Consider the following 15,802-nt stretch of genomic DNA (forward strand, 5'->3'; position numbering starts at 1 on the left):
CTAATAACACTCTTAAAGTCATTACAGTTGTATTTAATTTTTTAGGGCAGTAATAAAGAATATGATATGTTCATTCAGCTGTGTTATATTCTGTAAAGATAATATCTGGTGTAATGACATAGTACAGCAGTAATAAAGTTGTATTATTTTCAAAATTGCGTTATTACTAACCTTTTTTGCACTGGTACAAAACGCAAGCAAAAACAAATGTGAGCACTAGCATGGCCAGAGGGCAGAGTCTGTGTTTGTTTGCTGCTTTCTGTTCTTATGGGTAATGGGTGTTTCTTGTTCAGGGAGGATGCAAGACTTTTTAAAATAGCTCGTACACACCGCCAAAGAGATTTAAGAGGTGTGAGATAACTGATACAGATACAGAGCCCGAATTATAGATTTTTCCCCCATGAACGAATTATGTATTACAGTTTTTAAAGTTATGTTTCATTTTCTCTTGGTTTAAATGAAGTACTTCTGTTTCACCTGTTGTGGGCAGGCCTCTGGGTGTAAACCCAAGCTCCTCCTTGTTGTTGGAGTAAGGGGTATGTGACTCTGACTGGTATCATAATCCTATACAATTAAACAAAATGGCTTGTGCATTAAAACATTACTACTCTTCATCAAAACAATTATTAGAAATATTTTTATATCCGAGGGTAAACTACTGTCACATAGATGAGTTATTCAAACAACTGAAAACATGTTACTAATAATGTAATGTAAATTTCAACTGTATATTTCATTTCAATTCCTCCTTTCAAATGAAAACCTAACATGATATTTGGTTTCTTTCTGAGTACAAGAAATTAATTTTTCATTTATTGAACATGAGAGATTTTATGAGTTGAAAGCCATTCTTTTGCTGGTTTGGAATGCATGCATTTGAAACCTGTCCATAAGATGACAGACATGGTATTATTATTGGTAAAGATATATAGGTTTTGAAGATAGAGATATGGTATATTAGGGATGCATTTTGAGCCTGGTGAATCACTGTGAACCATACAGCTTAATGACCCATTAGAATGACCCAGTTTAAAAAAAAAAAGAGTTTATTAAAAAGAGTTATAAGTCAGTCAATTAAGACGGGAGACAGTAGGCTGAAGTTTTGAAATAAGGCCATACAGACTAGTAGAACAGCAAGAGCGTAAGTACTATATTTTCCTCACGGGCTACCTTAACGAATTGTACTGGCTTTTAACATTGTGTTTTTGCCGCTTTGGTTTTGACATTAAAGTGACGTCATACCTTGTCCGCGATTATGAACTTCCAAAATAGGAATGAAGGCTAAAGCAGTGAAGTTTTTATATCATAGCCTATATCATGTTCACTTGAAAAATTAATAAAAAAAATTAAACCTAAACAGAGAGTATGATTCAGAACTAATTATTCTGGGACACCAGTGTTAGGAAAGTTTTTGTTAGTCCTAAGTGTAATTTGCGAAATAGTTTCGTCTGTCTAATAGTGATAAATAACCAAGTTCATGAAGGAGCGCTACGCTGTTTTAAAATCCTGTACTTCTCTGATGTGGCATAATGCGGAAAGCAATTTATTATTACAATAACTAAGCCTAAACTTGACCTTAAATGTTCAGGTAATTGATAATGTGTTTAAATCTATACACATTGCATTGACTCATTAATATAAATAATGACAAATGATGAAGCAAAATACATTCATACCAAGCATGATTTATCACGTCTTTAATTCCGTTAATTCATCGACAGATTTACACATATCAAGGTTTCCGTTAGACGTACGAGATGTATCCGCCTTGATCTTTCTAGTAGGTCTTGAAACTCTCGCGATATCACATGAAAATCTCACGCTACTATACTGCGGTATTCTCGTGATAGCTAGCGATGACTAGAGATAGGTATGATTTCTTGTTTTAAACTGCCGAACCTATTTTGTATTACCAAAGCAGTCTGTCTTGGATAGGCTAATATAAAAGTCAACGTAAGGTGATTAGAAAGACTGCATTTCATTGTACCTTGTAGTTAGCTATCTGTCTAGTATGTGGTCAAATGAAGACCTTAACGCTAACTGCGACTGTCTCGTGAGCACTGGAGACCCCACTTTGGACAAACTGGTGAATCAGTGGATTTCCTGGGATAAGGTTTGTGTGACCTCTGTTTGGTGTGTCATCAGATGTGTCATCCTTCTCTTAGCGGTCGACGAGCATAATGACTATGCCTACGTTATGCAGGTTCCGTGAGCTACAGTTCACTGCAAGAGCTAGCTGGCTAGGTTATAACGCTCCCTTTTAAAGCAACATTTCTGGAAAGCTAGCCAGCTAGCTAACTAACTATCTCATGTTTTGGAAAGTCAGAGAATCTCTGCGGACCTCAAAGGCGCACTGACATTTTTTATTTTATTTTTTTCTTAATCAGACTGATAATGAACCTAAATTCTAATGTAGCAGCCATGGTCTGTCATGATAAAGCAGGCGCAGTCTGGACCACTTTCACACCTAGAACTGTAAAACTGTTTCCATTTGTAGTGTATTGGAGTAGGACCTGAACAGAAGCATTCTCAATGATGCATATCATTATCTGTTCCCTCCCATCTCCACCCATAGTCTGGTACACATTTTTACATGCCTTTGAAGCAAGGATGTTTCCAGAGGCTGGATCAGTGACAAATTCTGTCTCATCTACATTGTAGATATTTTTAGGATTTTGTTCTGATGCATGTGAGATCCCTTTCCTTTTTGAGCATCTCAAACTAGTGGGTGAATATGCCGGTATCAGTCACAGCCCTCACCCTAGCTACAGTAACCTGTTCCAACGTGCAAATGGTCAGCTTAGGATCCTCTTGCATAGAACGGCAAAACCATTTTCATCCTGGTCTTCCAAAGGTTAGTGGGTTCTGTAGGCCAGTAGCCACAATATATTCCCCAACAAAATGTTCTGCTTTAGTGTTGAAGCCACAACCCCAGTCACACAAGACCTGCCAGGATGGTAAAAAGACATGGACAGATTAGTCTAAGCAGCCTTTAGGTCACATTGCAATCTCACATTTACCATTCTTTCATTTATTCCTTTAAACTTGGTCTTTATTTTGTATATCCCAACTTCTTGTTTTCAGTCTACCTGAAGACACTCCAAAATCTCCTTCCCTACCACTGAACAGAGGAAGGTCTCTCAACCCTGATTAGCCTTTACACTGATCTTGGCCTTCACTCTCCCCCTCAGAGTTTCTGTCCACTCCAAACTTTTTGCTAGGATAGACAAGGTTTTTACTGTGCCCTCATAAAGGCAACATTCCTCTATGATTTTTTTAACTGGTGCAGTAGTCTTTTTGTCATAATGTTTCTCACTGAACAAATGATAGCATCAGCTAATGTTTAGGTTAATATACTGGTTTTAAACAATGTGTAGTTCATAATGTTTGAATCTAATTATAGTTGTACATTAGGTCAGCAAGCAAAAAGAATACAAAGAATTATCAAACACTTTCAAACAAGAATAGAGTGAAAAATTTATCCAAGTTCATGATTAGAGGAGCTCCCCATTGAAACATATTGAGGTTGTCTTAAATGGTTCCACAGTGACTAATGGTGAAAAAAGACAATGTAATAATAAATTGCAATGCCAATAAAGGCAAACAATGCAATAAAAATCACAAGGATGAAACAATTTGCTGGATTGGTTAAAATAATGAGTAGTATTGTTCTCTCTTTTTTAAAATTGACTTAAAAATTGAAAGATGGATTAAAAAACACATGACTTAAATGACTTGGCTTAAAAGGCTTAATAGGTAACATTTACCCTATACAAGTTTACCACACATTCTTTTTTGTCGTTGTGTGTATAATATGAACTAGGTGCTACTTGTATGCATTGCCTAACTCAACTGTTTAGAAGGTACACTTCTTAGAATCCAAAAATCATTATGTGTGCATTACTTGCACTAATTGTATACTGCAATTCTGCACTCATAGTGACTGAAGCATGTCTTGCATAAAAGCAAATGCTGTTGGGCCTATTGTATGTAAATGTGAAAGTATCATCTCTTTTTGTTGTTGTCTCTGTGAGTAAGGAGATGCTGAAACAGCCAACAGGCAGGGGAAAATAAAAGAATTTTACTGTTGCATTGGTATCTCCATTTTTTTAAAAAAGTGCTATTTTGTATTTTTGTTCTTCATGGTGGTGGCATTAGAATGGTGCAACCCGGGAGCAGATCAGGAGCCTGGTGCAGGATGGCTGTATGGAGGAGCTCAAGAGGAGGCTGTGCTCTAGAATGACTTTTGGAACCGCTGGGCTCAGAGCAGCCATGGGAGCTGGCTTCTCCCGTGTTAATGATCTCACTGTCATACAGTCAACACAGGTCTGGCCCTTGATTACCCACACCTGGGCTGTCTAATTTCATGCTTTGGTGTATTACACTGGTGCTTTAAGTTTGGAACTAAACTCTTCAGGGTGTTAGAGCTTCATGACTAGGGGACAGTTGAACATTTATGTAAAAATGCTGAATAAAACGGACTTTTTTTTTCAGGACAATGATGAAATGACCAATGTTAATATAATTGGCAAGAAGCAAGAAATCACTTAATGCTTTTTCTGTAGTGGGAAAAATCTCACAGTAATTGGCATGTACTACCTTCTGCAACTTCCCTTTGGCAAACTAACAATCTTTGATCCTTGCTTGTGCACTTTTTACTTTGTTATTGCTTCAAACATGGCTTCTAAAGGGTTCTGCATGGCCATTCCATGTAAACCCTCAACCCACCTCTGGTGTTTGTAACCAAAAATTCTCTTTTGGTCTACATTTTTGCCTTTTTATTGTCATTGTTATGGGTGGCATACTTTATACTTCTGTACAATCAGCAACTCCAAGATACAACTGATTCTTAGAGAATTTAATTATTATTTGAGCAATTGTACTTTACATTTAATGTTCAGTTTCTCTCTTATTTTGGGAGTAAGATGAACTCCAGTCTTATTATGAATTCCTGAAATGAGTTCTCTTTGTTGTATTTAACTTGTAGAAAACACTTTTTAAAGCACCTTAGTGTTCTCACTACAAGTTGGCATAAAGCTCATTTATCTTGTACCTAACCTTATGTATAAATTTAAAATAGGGGATGTACATATACTTGGCCAGATGTTTCTCAGATCTGGGTAGCAGAGGCTTGGTGGTTGGCTATGATACACGAGCACAGGAATGCAGTGGCTGTTCCAGTGAAAGGTAAAAATGAAAACCGCCTCATTGAGCTAATTTTGCTTTAGACTTTAACATATTCTAAAATTTGTCTAGACTGATTTAATACATAAATACTATTTTATGAACAGTATTCAGCATATATAGCATTGTGTACATGGTGATAAAAAATAATGATAGACAAGGTGGAATGGGGATAAAAGTATTGGGACACCTACACATTATATCCACAAGGGCTTTTATGATATCATATTCTAAATTCACAGGCATTAATATGCAGTTGGTCACCCCCTTTGCAGCTATAACAGCTTCCACTCTTCAGGGAAAGCTCTCAACAAGATTTGGAATATGTCTGGAAAGACCATTTCTGAGGTCAGACAGTAATATTGTACAAGAGTGCCTGACTTGCAATATCTGTTTTAGTTCATCCCAAAGTTTTTTGATGGAGATGAAGTCAGGACTCTGTGTGGACCAGTCAGATTCTTCCCTGCACAGTTTTTGTGCTGATGGTAATGCCAGAGAAGGTTTGCTTTAATGTGCTGTGTGTCTCAGCACCCGATGAACCTGTTCTTTAACTTTACTTGGTCTGCCACTTTGTTGCTAAGTTACTGTGGTTTCTAAACTATTCCACTTTTCAATAATACCATTCACAGTTGATCGTACAATATCTAAGAGGGAGGAAATTTTTTTGACCTAGGATGGCATCCTATTACAGTACCACACTCAAATTTAGTGAGCTCTTTAAAACAGCCCATTCTTTCACAAATATTTGTAAAGGTATGGCTACGCACACCTGTGGCAATGGGACTGAATGAAACACCTAAATTCAGTCATACAGAGGAGTGTCCCAGTACTTTTGTCCATATAGTGTATGTTGGGCAGGACCCTTTTCCTCAATAAACCAACATATTAATATCAAACGCTTCCAGTGTTTTGGGAGTGGCTGTCTATCAGCATGCTCTCGCCAAATACTGCAGCAGTGGTCTCTGATACTGTGGGTGTTCTTGTATCTGTAGTGCAGTTCTCTAGTTAATCTCATGGAAGTTACTATTATACAGCCTTTCTGGTCATTTCTAAATTTTATATCTGTCTGCATTTAGTCACTCATAAGAATTTGAAATTTTGAAAATTCACCAAATTTACTACTTTACAAGTACCTCACTTTCTATTTTCTCGATATGAAATGTTCTATTAAGATGTTTTTCTTATTCTGCTTTTCTTTTGGCAGGCTTGCAAGATTAACTGCAGCAGTTATGCTTTGTAAAGATATTCCTGTTTATCTATTTTCTACATATGTGCCTACCCCATTTGTGGTAAGACTGCAAAAATCATAACTGGTTATTGATGTACTCTGTACACATATCTTCATCAATATTCATTTTAATTATTCTTGGGTATACATGTCTTATCAGACTCTTTAGCCTTAATAAGCAGATATTTAATCAGCCAGGAGACTTTACATAAAATAATGCAGTGGAACCTCAGATTAAGACAAGTTGTATGGAACAGTTATACTTTTGTTTTGACTTGTTTACATTGTCCTATAGCCATATGCTGTAAAGAAGCTTGGAGCTGCAGCAGGAGTAATGATTACTGCCTCTCACAACAGAAAAGAAGATAATGGATACAAGGTAAGCAGTAATTCTTGCGTATGTAAAGCATAACCTATATGAGTGGAACAAAGAACAGTTTCCCATTGATGGACAATATACTTCATTTTATAACCTTTATTTTATATTGTTTCTTACTTGCATTTCCCTGTAGAGAAAGTGTTTTTCAATGACTTATCAGAAAGTTGTGTACTAGATATCAGATAAGAAATGTCAGAACATTGACTCTCTTATTGTGGAGAGATGCAAATAAAAACCTATGATCCATGGTCCCTCTCAAATGTCAGTATAAAACACCAAAATCCAACACCAGTCTTGGCATCCAGCTCCCCTATATACATTTTAAATAGAAATACCTACTTAAGTAAAAGTTACTCTAGGGGCTGTTCTGATAATATAATTTGCCATAGACATTTTGCTCATTTAAGACCAAAAGGTATTTTGGCATTAGATAGGAGATATGGAGTGTCTAACATTAGCTAATAACATTGACTTTTATTGTTGGCTAACTAATCCGTTGTTTGGTAATTTGTTGTTTGCATATGTTGCAGTTTGGTAGGCATTCAACTGGCGTAGTGATCTTTGGTATTTACTGTATGTTATTAATACATTGTGGGAAATGTCTGTGTCCTCAAAATTACTCTAGAATTACATTTTACACTTTAGAAACTATTAGAGTACAATGGCCAAACATATGTAATAGTGTCCTAAAAATACAGCTAGGGATCCATTTCAGTCACAGCCACAATTTTTCCCCCACAGGTTTACTGGCAGAATGGTGCTCAGATTTCTTCACCACATGATAAAGAAATCCTACGTTGCATTGAAGGAAATGCTGAGCCCTGGGCTGAGTCCTGGGCTGAAGACCTGGTAGAGAGCAGCCCACTAAAGAGTGATCCGTTAGAAGACATCTGTCGCTGGTATATGGAGGAGCTGAGCACCATCTGTTTCCACAGGTTCAGCTTGGCACTGCTACTGAAAGATGGTTCACACTCTGTACCTTTACAGTTGCTACATTAATATAAACATCTCAGATGCAGCTCTTCTATTGTAGAGATCTCAACGCAAGGTCTTCCTTGAGGTTTGTGCATTCGTCCTTCCATGGAGTTGGACACAACTATGTCCAAAAGGCATTTCAGACTTTTGGGTTCCTGCCTCCCATCCCTGTACCAGAGCAGATGAACCCAGATCCAAACTTCTCAACTGTTAGCTGCCCTAATCCGGAGGAAGGTGAACCAGTACTGGTGAGGACACCAAATCTACATATATTAAAAAAAAATTTAAACAAGGAGGATATCATCAGGAATTTGATTTGTTTTTCCATATTTGCTCATGGGTCACAGTGCTAAGGTGGTTAGACCACAGGCAGAGATAAATTATGCAGTGTTGTACTTATCTAGCCAAATAACTGCAGAAACTTTGGCTACCTGCAAGAAGTTCTTTACAATTAAGACTCAGTTAAGTATCTATAGAGGGTTTTGTGTAACTATGAGTCTATAGCATCCAGCCTCTTCACAAGCTATAGCATTTAAGGCATTCTGAATTAAAGTGCTTTCATTCCCGGCTCTTTCCAGGAGCTGTCCCTTCGCCTTGCTGAGAAAGAGGGAGCGAAGATCGTGCTGGCCACAGACCCTGATGCTGATCGCCTGGCTGTTGCAGAGCAGTGCGATGAGTTAGTCATTATCTGGTTTAAGGATGTAAATTGTAACTTTCTGTACAGTTAATGGTTTTAAGTATACTACATGTCCCCCTCCTCCCAAAACATTATCACAGCACAAAAATGCACTTTGCGTTACCATGCTTTTTAAAAAGGTTGCTGAAAGGTAGAAATTATGAACAACTCAAATATCTGGATAATCTATAAATTATGTAGATAGGCATATCTTTCAGTATGTGCCAAGATATATAATTCTCATCAAATCAAGAAAAAAATGCAATTAAAGACTTTTGTTAAATGTATTTAAAAAGCATTATGGGGTTAAATAATGACTGACTACCAGGTTCTTATAAGATGTATTGGTATTTATTTTGTATATACTGTCCTGTTTAAAGCTCTTCAGTAGATGCACTTGTGTTTTAATATTTTGTATGCGCACAGGTGTGGTTGGAAAGTTTTTACTGGCAATGAACTTGCTGCATTACTGGGCTGGTGGATGCTATTTAATTGGAAGAAGATGCATCCAGACTCAGCAGAGACTGAGAGAGTGTACATGCTAGCCACCACAGTCTCCTCGAAAATACTCAAGGCTTTGGCACAAATAGAGGGCTTCCACTTTGAGGTTAGTGAAAACCTTAAGAAAAAGATTCTTGTTTTTTTCTCATGTCTGTGCATGATGATGGTCATCCCTGACTGCATTAGTGTCCTACTTGAGGCTTTACATAGTCCTTGGTGCCTTTTTGAGGGTTTTTTTTGGTGTTACAGTGGATTTAAGTGCACAGTGAAAACAAAACATTAAAACTTTAATTTCAACATTCTTGACTGATTTGATTTATACCTCTTTGCATGCTTGTTAATTGAAAGGCCACATGTGTCTTGTTCCCTTTGTCCTGTATTACATTTTCTCATCTCAGGAAACACTACCTGGCTTCAAATGGATTGGAAATAAAATCCATGAGTTAGCCAAAACAGGAAAAGAGGTCATTTTTTCCTTTGAAGAGTCCATTGGTAAGTAGAATTTTACTGTGTAAACAAAACCCCTGATAATCAGGCTGCAGCAAAAAATTTTCATTTGACTTTTCAAGCAATTATAGTTTTGATTCATCTATTAATCTGAAAGCCTGCTGTGTTGCAGGTAAAGGGTGAAATTATAGGTCTTTTTTTATGCCTTCTTTTTCGCCTTTTATAATTTTTATTTGAATCTGTGTATATTTAATTCAGCATAATTAGTAGTCTAAGTGATCTTTTCAGTCTATTTTTACAAAACTAAACATTAGGGATTTTTTATGGGGCTTGTTTATTATGCTAAAGTTTATATTTAAAATTAGTAAAAAACTATAATTTATAGTGACCCAATGTCATCAGGTTTTTCAGTAGGCTGGTTAAACTCCAAGAACAACATAGTTCAGTAGTTTAATGGTGTCCTCTAGTGAGAGAACCTGACATTACAGCATATTGATTCTTTATGTTCTGCCAAAGCATGGAAATAATTGAGATGAGAAAATATAGCTGGTAAGTGTCAAGCCACTTATTGAGCAATAAAGAGCATGTGTTGTCCCAGATATCAGAGTCTAACTTATTACAGCAGCAGAAGTAAGAAAATGTACCTGTTTTCATGCAGAGACAAATTTTGTATTACTGTGTATTACTAATAGTGTTTTTTAGTGTACTAATAGAATTTTTCTATTCCAAGGAAGTAAACCTTCAAGAAAATCACTCCTCAGGTGTCATTTGCTAACAGCTAAGGCTGACCCCTGAATCTGAATATTCATTTCCTTATGTGATTTGAAAACGATTTGTTTTAATTGTTTGTTTTATTTTTGCCTAAATGAATATAAAGTATTTAAATAGACAGCATGCAGAGCATACCTGATTTTTTGTTTCTTGATTAGAAATATATTATGTATATTCATAATTTGATTAAAAGATTAAAACTGAACAAAAATCGTTGGGGATAGCCGTAGTACTACCAATTGCCTAAGGACTGAAGGTCTGGTCCACAAACAGTTCAGAAAGTCAGCAATATTACCCATATTCTTTTAAGGTTGTATATGCAGTGAATTATGATCTATTGTCTACTATGGTGTTAGGGTTTCTGTGTGGAAGCATGGTCCTTGACAAAGATGGAGTTAGTGCTGCTGCGGTTGTTGCTGAGATGGCAGCCTATTTGCATACCAAAAATGTAACACTTACCCAGCAACTTCAAAACATCTATGAAATGTGAGTGTTGATTCTCAATTATTTCCATTATTATTATTTTGCCTCTATCTGTATTTAGGCAAGTGCAAAATTATCACAATTATCTTATGTTGATCTAGGGATTTTTGGTAATATGGTATACATGAAAGAAACAAATTCCCTTTAAAGGCATGAGACTAAATATGTTTGTTTGCTTTGAAAAAAAGTCATTTCAAAAGCAGTGACGGTGTTTCATAACTTTTAGTTAATAAGTGTTAAGTAGTCAATGTAAAAATTATTGGTAGCTACCACTATAGACATTGAGCTTGTGATGTGCTGTAAATAATTGGTGAACAGTCTATAAAATGTTACCATGGATAATACTAATTCTGGTAAATGACAATTACTTATCATGAATTTTCCATGTTGTTTTATGGTACAAAGAGTGATGTGCAGTTTTATTGAATGGACAGTTCACAAGCCTGCTTTAGTAACCTAACAATAAATGCAAATATGACTGTCAATAGGATTATAAATCCTGTAAAACCAAATGCAGAGCTTTGACAATTTTTGACAAGATTGTGCAGGGAATTGTTTGCATCAGGATGCATGTTAGTTAATTACATAATGAACTACAAATGAATACTTTGTATATCTGAAAAATGTGTTTATGTATTTAATTTCCTAATCATGGCTTACTTATTTCCTGTAGTTATGGCTACCACATTTCCAGAACCTCTTATGTTGTCTGTAATGACCCACCTACTGTAGAGAGAATATTTAGCCGCTTACGCAACTTTGAAGGTGAGGGTATTTACCCAAAGACATGTGTCGGATACACCATTGCACACATCAGAGATGTAACTACAGGTTACGACAGCAGTCAACCTGACAAAAAATGTGTATGTATCCTTTGTCTTGACATAGCTTGACTTCACACAACACCAATGTTTGAGTGACCAATCAGGAATTCTATTTTTGTTTTTTTTCATTAGGTTTTACCAGTGTCCAAAAGCAGTCAAATGCTTACATTCACATTTCAAAATGGCATTGTTGCCACTCTTAGGACAAGTGGAACAGAACCCAAAATCAAGTACTACACAGAGTTCTGTGCACCACCTGGAAAAAGGTATGTGACACCCCACGGTTCATTTTTGGGCTTGCAAAGACTGTTTCAAGTAGTATATAAACTGTATTAGTGGGCAATGTGGACAGACTCTCTTTCAAAATTGTCGCAAAAAATCCAATGCACCTTGTATTATTGGTGCAATTCATGTTGTTTCATAGAGTGATGCTGTTCACACTCAATTTGAATTCAGGTGAATGTTTTTTAGTGCACTGACTCTACGCTTTTCCAGTCATGTAGCAACTCTACCTACGACCTATATTTCATGCCCACTTATTATGTTTATTATTCTTGTGGTGATCGTGAGGCAAGACACAAAGGTAAATTATTCAGCAATTAGACTGTTGCTGGATAAATTACCCCGATTTTAGATCATGTTTTTATCTGTCAATTTTCAGGGCAAACTAATTATTTTTCATTGACCAGGCATAGCTTTGTTGCTTTCCTCAAAAAAGCACATTTTGTTTTTGCTTTTGTTCATGCAGTGATATCTCAATGCTGGAAGAGGAGTTAATGAAAGTGACCTTAGCTCTGGTGGAGGAGTACCTGGAGCCTGACAAAAACAATCTGATTCGCAGATTCGTTTAGCTGTCTTAGCTATGACAATTAAACTTTGTGGGCTTTCAGTTTAATATCCTAAAGTCCTAAATCATGAATGTTATGTCTCACTGTGAAATGAGAAATTAATAATCTTGTTGCTGCAAAAGGTCTTAAGGTGCAATTTAATGCAGAGTAAACAAACATGCTTAGTTTTGGCTTTATGTATCATGAGCATTAGTGTCGTGGACTTTTCATGAAAAAAACAATGTCTGTTTATACGAATAAGCAGCAAAGGTTGGTCCTTGCCTTAGTGTTTTGATTTTGCCTAGTTATGGGTATTTATTGATTACTTTCCCTGACTTGGATCATAACCTCATTAGTTTCCTTGACTTGGAACACTTTTTATGTCCTTGTGGTTGTCACAGAAGAAAAGGTTTGTCACCACTGTCAGAGTGCACTGAGAGTTTCAATCTAATGACAAGCTGCGAACAATATGTTACACTTATGAAATTAAAATTCCACCCCTGTCAAGTATCTCAGGTTAACTTTTAAGAGTATACAGGCATGACTTGCCTTAAAGTGAGTGCTATAGTATTTTTGAAAGCTGTCTGCTAGCATAATTTGCCTTAAGAGGTCAGGAATGTAGAAGCTTGCATTACTGGGGGTGAAAAAGTAATTGAAAATTTCTAGAGCTCACCTGGGTGTAGAGCAAGCCATCTGGAACTGTATGCACTGGATAGGCCACATAGGGCTAAAGTTATTTTGGGCCAAACTGTTTGGCGGTAACCAAAAATGCCGTTGGAGTGTAACATTAACATTTGTAAAGTTTGATAGTAGGGCATTATAGATTGTGGCTAGTCTGCTGCTTTATAACACTTGAGTACTTAATTGTTTAACAAGTATGGAAAAAAAGAATACCCAGTCCCCTGCTTCAGCTATAGAGATTACATTAAACATAATTGGGAACTATGTAGATAGTATAGGGCTATCTCTGATACACAACTAAGGAAAATATAACAGTATTTGTTTTTATTGTAGCAAGAGAGTTAAATTTGACATCAGTAAATTATTTTTGGTGGCAATGTGCAAATATTGTACCAGAGAGAAAGTGGAGCATTTAATTAGTTATTTACAACATTTGATGAAGGGGGGGGGGGACCAAAATGCATGCTGCTCTAATCTTTGGTTTTCTTGTTAGAGAAGACTGATTTCTTTGTAGCTGGATTTAAAAAAATTTTGTATTGACATGCGTATATAACAGCAAATGTAACCACCCCTGCCCCTTTATTACAGTGGAAATGCACCACTGTTTTCACCTTTAAACATGTAAGTGCTCTTTCTTGTGTTGTGTGAATCTTGATTTGTGGGTTTTTTGTGGGTTCAACTTGCACAGTTGCTCTTAACAAAGGTAGACTCTTGCTGTTAGTCTCCTGATACAGAATTGACTCTTGTATTATTGAGCTTATACTTAATGTCTTATTTTATTTTTTATTTTATTTTGACATTTGTCAATATTTGCCAGAGATTTGTCAATATTTATTTAGTGTTTGCTTTACATTACACTAGGTATGGCCAGAATCAGGTAGTTATTGACCTGGATTTGAAAGGTCATAATGGAAAGCACTCAGTGTGGGAGCTATAATGTGGAGCTAGGAACAGATAATATATTTTAGTTAAGTGACAGGTTTGAAACCCAAAGGAAACATATTTTTTTATGTAATATAAGTACAAATGAAATATTTATTTGTAGTGACATACCAGATATATTTCATGTATTGCATCTGTTCTCTTTTAGCAATAAAAAATGCTTTAGAAATTTGTTGTCTTTGTTTTCTATAAGAAACACATCACCACCTAGATGGTTCATTGTTAGCAGGGGAGTTGTTTCATTGCCCGGAGCAACATTTTATACATTTCTGTTTAATATATTAAAAACATGGAGCATATGATATGCTCACAACTTTGTAGCAAAAGCACATAATTTTATTGAAAATTATTGAACTATTGAAAAATGGCACCACCCAAAAAATAGGGAAAATACTTCAACTAACAATGTTGAAGTACTGAAGGCTTATTAACATTATATCAGTCTCATTCCTAAATTAGTTCATATCTTGTGCAGTGACTGAATACCATTGCTTCAAATATATTTGCCACCACAGCCAGCTTGTTGAATAAATGGGGAAGTTTACTGATCAATAATTAATCAAATGAATGACGTGACACGGGTGCTATAGACTATTATGACAGACTTGGCTCAGGCGCACAGAACACGTAACGAGTGACAACTGAATGAGAAAAGAACGGGCAGAGGAGATAAAGAAAATCAAATAATAATAATAATAATAATAATAATAATAATAAACCACCAACAAAGACAAGAACTGCGATCAGAGGGAAGAACATTTGCACAAGCCAGAGAACTGTTTAGCTAGGGTGCTAACTAAGACTAGCCTATCCCAAAATGTTAACAGGGATATTCGTAGATTTGGCTGGTTTGTCTGCGCAAAAGGGATTACTAAAGTTTAGGTATGGCCGTGGTAGGCTGGAAATACACCTGATCCTGAATATTCCAGTGTGCTGCCAACGACCCTGTACCAAAGGTTGTCCCAAATTGGCGAGCCTGATCTTCACTGAGATTGTACTGCTGAGATGGATGGTTCCTTGACTTCACAGGTGTCAGTGTGAGTGCATATCCTAGACGTAGTTTGTAGAAATGTAAGGTTGGCTAGTAATTGCTAATTACTGTTGGCCAAACAGGATTAATTCTAACTTTACCAATGATGCAAAACAAAAATTATCTTATCTTGATGGAATAGTGGAAAACAAATTAAACGGTTTAAGACAGACTAACACACTAGATATAAGATGAACATAAAATAAGACACTATGCTAAGTACTTAATTCTTCTTGTAAGAGGTTCTAACTACTTCTTTTCTGGATCCAACTTTCCTCACGTTTAACCACCTAAAAACTCCTTATTCTTCTGCTTTGTTCCTGAGCGTTGATGTTTATAACCCTTCCTCAGGGAGGGGGATAAATTCTGGTTTGCTCATGCATATTCATGCATCTTTGTCTTGTCTCTGGCTTTGGTGGGTAAAAATAAAAATAATTCTAACAAAAAGATGAGAAAAGGGGAATAAAACAAGTAGGTAGTGATATTTGATTTTGAGACATATGTGTTTTAAGATATAACAGGTGGGATCAGTTATCTTAATTCACCTGAGCCATTTGGTGCACATATTTAGATAGAGTGCAGATGTTCTGATAAGTAATATAAAGCACACAATTATATGTAAGAAAGCAGTTACATTTTCCAAGAAACACATCACTTAAAAACAGAGTTGGTTACTGAGTGATAAAGGAGCACAGACGGTAGATATAGAGAAAGGTAGAAAGCATGATTACTTTACATAAATGTTACTGTATTAGTATTAATAATCTAAATAATCTTCCTATAGCTGTTATAATTGAGCTGAGGAGCTAATGACTAAGTAATAAATGTATAAAGGTTCATTTGCAAACACTAGA

General features: G+C 36.1%; 1 protein-coding gene across 2 annotated transcripts; it reads left to right on the forward strand.

Annotated features, from left to right (window-relative positions):
- The first annotated feature begins 1,816 nt into the window (after positions 1-1,816).
- pgm2l1 (phosphoglucomutase 2-like 1) lies at positions 1,817-14,087 on the forward strand. Of its 2 annotated transcripts, XM_027005843.2 has the most exons (14): positions 1,817-2,113; positions 4,159-4,326; positions 5,081-5,187; positions 6,389-6,473; positions 6,708-6,791; positions 7,533-7,726; positions 7,825-8,014; positions 8,345-8,442; positions 8,869-9,049; positions 9,342-9,435; positions 10,518-10,647; positions 11,318-11,507; positions 11,601-11,734; positions 12,217-14,087. In XM_027005843.2, exons 1-14 carry the CDS (start codon positions 2,012-2,014, stop codon positions 12,317-12,319), a joined length of 1,860 nt encoding a protein of 619 aa, XP_026861644.1. In that variant the 5' UTR covers positions 1,817-2,011; the 3' UTR covers positions 12,320-14,087. The 2 variants fall into 2 exon arrangements, with proteins under 2 accessions (XP_026861644.1, XP_026861647.1); XM_027005846.2 differs by lacking the exon at positions 1,817-2,113 and having other exon boundaries at positions 4,215-4,326; positions 5,104-5,187.
- Positions 14,088-15,802: the final 1,715 nt, after the last annotated feature.

The sequence above is a fragment of the Electrophorus electricus genome, chromosome 15, assembly GCF_013358815.1.
Source record: "Electrophorus electricus isolate fEleEle1 chromosome 15, fEleEle1.pri, whole genome shotgun sequence".
In the NCBI taxonomy this organism is placed as follows: domain Eukaryota; kingdom Metazoa; phylum Chordata; class Actinopteri; order Gymnotiformes; family Gymnotidae; genus Electrophorus; species Electrophorus electricus.